The sequence below is a fragment of the Hyposmocoma kahamanoa genome, unplaced genomic scaffold (genome assembly GCF_003589595.1).
Source record: "Hyposmocoma kahamanoa isolate Upper Pololo Valley unplaced genomic scaffold, ASM358959v1 67, whole genome shotgun sequence".
In the NCBI taxonomy this organism is placed as follows: Eukaryota; Metazoa; Arthropoda; class Insecta; order Lepidoptera; family Cosmopterigidae; genus Hyposmocoma; species Hyposmocoma kahamanoa.
Window position 1 is genome coordinate 1435099 of NW_020653855.1, and position 8924 is coordinate 1444022.

Genomic DNA, 8924 nt, shown 5'->3' on the forward strand with positions numbered 1-8924 from the left:
TTTTTCAGACATGTCGTGTAAAATTAAAGTGGAACAAGGCGTGTTGCAAGGGAAGGAGTGTATTTCGTGTTATGGAAAGAAATACTACAGTTTTGAAGGGATACCTTACGCTAAACCTCCAGTTGGGAAGCTGAGATTTCGGGTAAGTAAAATAGAAATCGCATGGGAGCAGATGTGAATAAGTTTCCTTTTATGGCACCAAGTGACAGAAAGCACAAGTCATACGCCTCCTGGCCATAGAATTTGCAATGACACTCAGATCTTTAAGCCGCAAAGATGTTTTGAAAATATATAATTAAATACGGAATCGCACGAAATCATTCCACCAGCTCCTTTTTAAAATCGCGGCACTAAGGGTCGTATTCCAGAACTCTACTCAATACTCAAGTCAGGATTTGAGCAGACTTGAGTATGATTTCAAGCACTGGAAATACAACCCTAATGGCAAGGACTTGAGTATGATTTCTAGTGCTTTGATTCATACTCAAGTCCTGACTTGAGCATTGAGTACAGTTCTAGAATACGACCCTAAGAGTCTATGCACACGGCGTGTTTTATACGCGCCCAGAGAATAAAGAATAAGAGAACGGACACTCTCCGGCTCTCCCTAGTTTTAGATACCGCACCATGCCCCGCACATTGCCGGTCACATGGACTGAAGGACAACAACGCTGCCGGCGAGCCGTTTTCGGGCGAAGACGGCTTTGATATTTAAATAAAGTTTCCATTTATTCATTACGAAACTTGTACGTTAACATATAACATCATTGTACGTTACTATTTATAATGATCGTGAATTGTATACGGCTGTTTATCATCATTTTCCAAAAGATGAAACTCATTATGTTATTGTTTTCTTAATTTATTTACTGCAGAGTAATATACATGTATAAAAAATACAGATTTATTTAATCAATATAATGAGACGCCATAACTTCGCGAATTTTCTATTCATATTGCCGATAAATATTACGTAGGTAGTGAATATATCTAATTATTAACTAAACTTGGACAAGCTATTTCAAATATCTTGGTTACCATAACATTTTAAGTGTTTTTAACATTGACTTACAAATAAATGGACGACGGGTCTAATACAAAAACCACGAAAAAAATGTCCCAAGTCAACCTATTTAAACGTAGTGACATGTAAAGGAATATGAAAAAGCTAAAACGTTGAATTTAAATTGTAATGTCATTGCAGTACTGTCTAATTTTGCTTGCTTCGCTGTCAGTCGAACAAACGAAGACTAAAACGTGAATGACGCTCTGTATACTATTTTAACGCCCTTTAAGTTCGGACACTTTTTAGCGCGGACCCGACGTCCATATAATTGCAAGTCAATGGTTTTTAATATATTTTTGAAATAAATCGTCAATATTACTCTAGTTAGTGAATTAATGAAAAATATAACAATATACCGATATAAATACCTAATAGACATGTACAATAATTAGGATTCTATTAATAGAATCATAGATAATAGATTCGCGTTAGATTTTTTTTTTGTAGTAGGTAAATAATTTTCGACCGTTGAATGGAGTGTCCGGGGTGTGACGCGCCGACGACGCGCGTTTAAGCGTGTTGTCGTCCATATTCATTAATCAGCAGTCTATCGTAGTCCACTGCTAGACATAGGCCTCTCCCAATGCGCGCCATTTCGCCCGGTCCTCAGCTCGTTACATCCATCTGCTGCCAGCAACCCTTAGCAAATCGTGAGTCCTTCTGGCCAGATCCTACACTATGTTTGCCGAGCCGTGGTCTCCACTCCAGAGCTCGCATCCCCCATCGGTTATCGGTTCTTCGACCAGCCCACTGCCACTTCAGCTTGTTTATTATACCAGCTTTGTCGACGACGATTATTAATACAAAGATCTTGGACCTTTTCAAGATGAACATGTAGGCATTACATAGGTGTGAATGCTCTATCGGGTGAGATGAAGGTCAAATGCGCACTTTTTTTAATCATAAAAATCTTAATCAGGATTTGATAGTAAAGGCATTAGGCCTTTCCTTCAACATTGAAAAGGATGCATTTGAGTTAAGCGGCAAGGTTATAGCTGCACCTGAAGTAGAGACTAAGCGTACTGTATTAAGTTCCATAAGTAAATTTTTTGATCCAATGGGTTACGCTGGCCCTTCAGTCGTCAAGGCTAAAATAATTTAACAACAGATGTGGAAACACAACCTAGATTGGGACGCACCTCTTCCTTCCAAACTTCAAAAAATATGGAAGAAGTTTCATTCTTCAATGTACAATATGGATAAAATCTCGAGACTTACATCTACATGAAGCACAAGAAGTGGAATTGCTCGGATTTTCTGATGCATCATCTGACGCATATGGTTGTTGCATATTTTGAAGGTGCAAAACGTTGATAAAAAATATCACATAAATCTCTTATTTATTATTATTTTTTATTTATGCGCCAAATCTCGTATTGTTGGCTTAGATTCCAAATTAACTATTCCAAAACTAGAACTCAATGGAGCCTTACTTTTATCTAAACTAGTTTCATAGGTCTTAACCATAATTAGTAACGTAAAAGGAATATTTCTATTTTGTGACTTAAAAATAGCTTTGGGGTGGATAAACACTGTTGAGGAGAAATTATCATCATATATGGCTAATCGTGTCAAAGAAATTAATAAATTAACTAATGGTATGACATGGAAGTTCACTCCAGGTTTGGCAAATCCAGCAGATATTCTGTCTCGCGGTGGAGATCCCAAGGATATTTTACATAACTGCTTGTGGTGGCATGGTTCTGATTATTTAAAAAACAATTTCTACTATTTTCAATTATCAGATGTAGAGTTCCCTATTTCATTGTTTGATGAGCAAGTAACTCAAACCTCAAATCTTTCTACTGACAATTGCATAATGCCATTCTTTACAAGGTTTTCAAATATCAATAAAATGCAACGAATTATGTCATATATGTTAAGGTTTATTAACAAATGTAAGAAACTCTCGACAAATACAGGTTATATTACAGTTTTAGAACTTCAAGATTCTTTACAAGTTATCATACGATATGTTCAACATCATTATTTCTCAAAGGAAATAGATTGCATAAAAAGGGGTGTTGACTATAAAACAAATTCTAGTTGTCATCTAAAAATGTTACACCCTTTTGTCGATGATAAAAACATTCTTAGGGTAGGCGGGAGATTACAAAATTCTAATCTACCGTTCAATAGGAAATTTCCAATAATTTTGCCTAAAAGGTGTGACGTAACTCGACTCATAATTCTAAATGACCATTTAATTTTATTACATGGCGGTCTTTTAAGTCGTTGTATTGCCAATATAGTTTTGTATCATACTGTGACTACTACCTATTTGTTAAGAATACTATAGAAATACTTATTCTAATATATGTAGTTATATATTTTGTTTAAATGTATCTTAAACATTTTAATATTTAAGTTGTGACTGAAGTGTCAATAGGTGGTTTATTTTAATTTCATGCGCGGGCGCAATTATGTCAACGACATACAATTTCTTTTTTTTTTGTTAAATACTTTTTCTTCCTTTGCAATTTATTTATTTTTGTTTCTTTTGTTTAATCACAATTGTTTTTCATTTTGGCATTTTCAGTACATTTTATATTTACAATACATTTTTTTATTTATAATTCAATATAAATCCTGCAGTCATTATGTAACGCGGATTCTTACAGCTACCTTGCCCAACGCATTAGCACGCTGTCAGCATCTTGGGCTCCTTGCCGCCTGGACCTAATTATATTCACATAATCTAATCCTAGTTTTAGTTTCTAGTATTTAAGCTTTTATTGTACCTTATCTGTATATTTTAAAATTAATCTCTAATAAATAACTAATTAAAACCTTTATACATATTCTTTTTCCAGGACCCGCAAAAACCAGACACCTGGTCTGGTATACTGGATGCAACAAAACCAGGCCCAAAATGCAGTCAAATGAATCCATTATCCGGAAAGGGGGTGGAAGGATCCGAAGATTGTCTATATCTAAACGTGTACACGCCGAGTTTGCCACAAGAAGAACTAGAAAAACTTCCAGTGATATTCTTTGTCCATGGCGGCAGTTATCTTTTTGGTCATGGAGACTATTACAGACCTGACTATTACATAGATAAGGATGTTGTTTTGGTAACCATAAACTATAGACTTCACATACTTGGATTCTTATGCCTTCATACCGAAAATGTACCAGGAAATGCTGCATTTAAAGATACAATAATGGCTTTAAAATGGGTTAAAAATAATATAAAATACTTTAACGGTGATGAGAACAACGTAACAGCGTTTGGGGACAGTGCGGGAGGTTCTGTAACGTCATCGTATACTGTTACGAAAATGGCAGACGGTCTTGTTCACAAAATAATCACACAATCTGGAGTTTGTATTTCTGATTTGTTGTTTACCGAAGAAGATCCTATAGCAAAGGCTAAACAAGTAACTAATCTTCTTGGCAAAGACCTAAAGGACATTAATGAATTATATGAATTTCTCCTAAATGAGCCAGTTGAAAATTTAGTATCAGCTGTTATGACAATTGAAATGGCAAGACCACCGTATATTATAAATTGTCATTTCTTACCCGTCGTCGAAAAAAAATTCGACCACGTTGAGCCGTGTTTCGGAGAATTCCCTCTAGTTACTATACTGAAAAACAATCATAAAAAGCTACCATTTTTGACAGGTGTAACCTCTCATGACGGCGCTTTGTTTGCTCAAAAAGATGGAAATATATCATATGTTGAGGACACACAAAGATTTATTCCGAGATTTCTGTCCTTGCCACATGACAGTCCCAAATCAAAGAAACTTGGTAGAGCATTGCATGAGTTTTACTTTAAAAACGAACCAATAAATGACAGCAAAAAAGAAGAATACGTTAACTTCCTATCAGACGCTTACTTCATTCGAGATGCGATACAAATTTGCGAACTATACAACTATGAAAATGTGCTTATGTATAATTTTCGTTATTCTGGCAATATGAGTACGAGAATAATGAAGAATCTCGGCATAAAGGGAGCGACTCACGGAGACATAGTTCAATATCAATTTTATAGGAAAAGCAAACACGAGAAACGTGACGCAAACGATGAGAACATTATTAAATTTCTAAGCGAAGCTTGGTGTAGTTTTGCCAAAAATGGGTGAGAATAATTTCATACTTTAATTGAAAATTGTCAGAACGCTTGAAATAAAATAGTCTTCCACAAAATTGAGCCGAACTTGAAAACAAGAAATGTGACGTCATGCGGACCACGATGTCACACTACATCGACCTTCACTCTGTCACACTAGGTCACATTTCGTAGGACTATTAATAAACTTTGAATTACCTTAACAAACCACCACAATGTCACACACTACGTCCTTCACTCTGTCACACTAGGTCACATTTCGATTACCTACTTTGTACTGAATTACCCTAAAAAATGTCATTTAATTGCATTCTGGTAATTGTCTACAAATTTTATGCCTTTATTATTTATTATCCCTTCCTCTCCTTTCCATCAGCGGACCACCCGTGCCGGACTGCGTTGCCACAGATGGACGGTCAGTTCAATACCGTCCCGCACTAAAAAGTTTGGCAACTCGTTTTTATGCCGAACCATCAAATTGTGGAACCAACTCCCGGCGCATGTATTCCCTCCCCTCTATAACATCGGGTCCTTCAAACGTAGTGTGAAGAAGCATTTGACCAGACCGGCAAAATGATAGTGACGGAGTGAAGATATTTGTGTTTTCCATCCGTTACTCTCATCTCTGGACTGTATTCGCACTTTCCATCAGGCGCGGTGCAGTCATTTTGCCGAGTCACAATAAAAAAAAAATATTAAGTCAATCTACATAGGTAATATTGTTCGGTAACATGTGAATTTCCCGCATTAACTTTTTAATATAGACACAAATGTGAAAATGTCTTTATTATTTCAGAATACCAACATGGTCGAACCAGCGTACAAAATGGCTGCCTTACAACCGAGACACCCATCTCTGCCTAAACATAGATCAAGAATTGACTCTCACGCAGCACCCTCATTGGGAAAGAATCAAATTCTGGTTGGATAATATGGGTGAAAGGTCTAAATTATAAGTTATTCTAGTCAAATTTACAGGTGTCACGTAATTAATAGAAAAAAATATGCATCTAAGGTGTTTTTGTACTTCAACCTATAATGATGAATTCCAACCTACTGTAAGACTCCATAGGGCCCATTCACATTGTACGCATTTGTATACACAACCCTTTCATGTAAAGTCCCTTACCTACCCGCGTTGTGGACCTTGTCCAAGATCCTCTACTTGAATGAGCGGGACAGCCCCATATCTACATTAGTTTTGATTGTAGTGAACCTCCCTACCACCCTTAGTACCGACCACCCTTAGGGTATACGAGAAGGGCACTATAAACTATGAACTCACAGAAACCTTACAAGTTCAGGTTCTGACCCCAGATCAGACAATGTACAAGGTTGTCACAGACCCTCTCACCCTCAGTACCCTCTCTGTTTTCCATATGGGTATATGGAAAACAGAGAGGGTACTTTGAACAAGACATGTCTGTACAGTACCCTCTCTGTTTTCCATATACCCATATGTACGGTACAGACATGTCTTGTTCAACCACAGCATTCGGTTCCGCACAATTGCACGCGGCGGGCAACGTTATTTTCACCTCTCTGAGCGCGTGCTTAGATTCCTTTTTCCTAGTAATGAGCATCTGATGTTATTAGTCACATTAAATAGCCTATTATGGCATGGGTGTTTTCTATTCGTATCCGCCTTATATTCGTATCTGAATATCCGCCATTCAATGCCGTGTGAAAAGGGTCTTACGTTGCGCATTAATGCGAAGCCCCTATTACTTACCAGAATGTAGAAATTAATTGTTATTAATGTATTATTAAGTTATTACTTATTAGTCTAAGTATGATATTGGTGGTTTTTGTGAACAAATAACATATATTTGGTGTTTTTAATCATTGTTTTGATTCTACTCGCTTACCTATTATATCCCGCAATCTATTGGATTGTTGAATGAAATTAAATACATGTTGTTAAATAGATGATGATATTTATTTTTAAGTAATTTTCTAGAATAAAACTGCCGCTTGTTCGTTTTTCATAAGTATATTTTTCGAAAAGTTGTCTAAAATCACATTTTTCTATTAATTATGTAAAGAGTTCATATTATCTCAAGCACACGCAGAGTCCCGGGTTCGATTCCAATATATTTTTTGTACTCCCGCCAAAATTACATCAAATAGAAATCAGCAAAAGCTAAGTTTATCGTTAGCTCAAATGTTTATTTTTTTATATTCTACGCGGTTAAGTGACAAAATATTTTTTTGGGATATCATAAAAAACCATAACCCAGTTTTAGAATATCGAAATTGTTTAATGATATTTCAGCTATGCAGCGTCAGGGTAAGTTCCGATAAGCCGAACACGATAATTAATTTTAGCTGTTTATAAAACGGAGTTTTGTGGTATATTTTTTGCTATTTAAAACGGTTATTTAACCATTTGTCACTTACTCGCGTTTTAGTTAGTGGACGCCAGTATTATTAGTGTAACAGACAGACGAAAAATCATAACTTGAGCGATTCCACTTGTTATAAGACATCACAATTACGTCCTTTACTATTTTTAGTCGCAAGTGTTATCTTGAATACCTGAAAAAAATCATGGAGCCTGAAAACCTCAAACATATTTAGATGGAGACCAAAAATATTGTAAGCGCCAAAGAAGGCATAACATCCATTTTTTTTTAATTTGCATTAACAATCGGTCACAAAATTCATTATTATAATGTTAAAATTTAATTTTATCACATTTATATATATGTAGACATATTTCAAAAAAATCTGATATAAAATTTGTTTTTTGTTGCTTACACAAATTGGACGGTAATGGCCCGATATGGTAACTTTGATCTGATGCTGCAACAAGTGAAGAGGTTGTAAAGTAAGTTTGTGTTATTTTTCTATCGTGAAAATTTACAGGAATCGTGTTTTACCTTGTGTTGTTTAAAGCAGAATTGAGTATACACCATTGACTTACAATTATATGGACGTCGGGTCCGCGCTAAAAAGTGTCCGAACTTATAGGGCTTTAAAATCGTATACAGAGCGTCATTCACGCTTTAGTCTTCGTTTGTTCGACTGACAGCGAAGCAAGCAAAATTAGACAGTACTGCGATGACATTACAATTTAAATTCAACGTTTTAGCCTTTTCATATTCCTTTACATGTCACTACGTTTAAATAGGTTGACTTGGGACATTTTTTTCGTGGTTTTTGTATTAGACCCGTCGTCCATTACTTGGAAGTCAATGATATACACCAAGTATATTCTCAATTTTACTTTAAACTCTTTCCAAAGTGATTGGTTGAACACTTCCACTGTCATGCGGAATCAACCAAAGCCGTTTGAGGTGGTATAGAAGTGCATTACGTATTTTTTTTAGAGTCCCACGTAAATTTGTATGGTTTGTTCACTTTTTTGATCTTTTTTAAATAAAGAGATTAGCTGCCAGAAGCAGTTTCAACTTTCTTAAATTTGTGGTGCTTTGTAGGAGCCAAACCAAAATGACATTCTGGTGTTTTCTTACATTGCTTGCTTTTGGTATGAACATATACGAATTACATGAAACAAAATAAGTAAGCTCAGTAGGGCTAGCACGACATGAAGCGCGAGATACATCGCATAAACATATCGCGCTTTATGTCGCTCTCGCTCAAGTCACGCGCTGTCGTGCTAGCCCTACAAGTGGAGTAAAAGGGACTTGAAAACTAAACTCATAATCCAAGTTTATGCGCCTGCCAAATTTATGTAGTACCAATAGAGCTCCTTGTGAAAGAGTTCGTCTAAGGTAGTACTGGCACCTTACATATTTCTGCCGACAAGCAGTA

The 8924-nt window shown here is 36.0% G+C and overlaps 1 protein-coding gene across 1 annotated transcript; it reads left to right on the top strand.

The window, feature by feature from the left end:
• The first annotated feature begins 10 nt into the window (after nt 1–10).
• LOC113232129 (esterase FE4-like) lies at nt 11–4699 on the top strand. Its single transcript, XM_026466766.1, has 3 exons — nt 11–142; nt 3880–4446; nt 4694–4699. The coding sequence occupies exons 1-3, from the start codon at nt 11–13 to the stop codon at nt 4697–4699; spliced, it is 705 nt and encodes a 234-aa protein (XP_026322551.1).
• The last annotated feature ends 4225 nt before the right edge of the window (nt 4700–8924 follow it).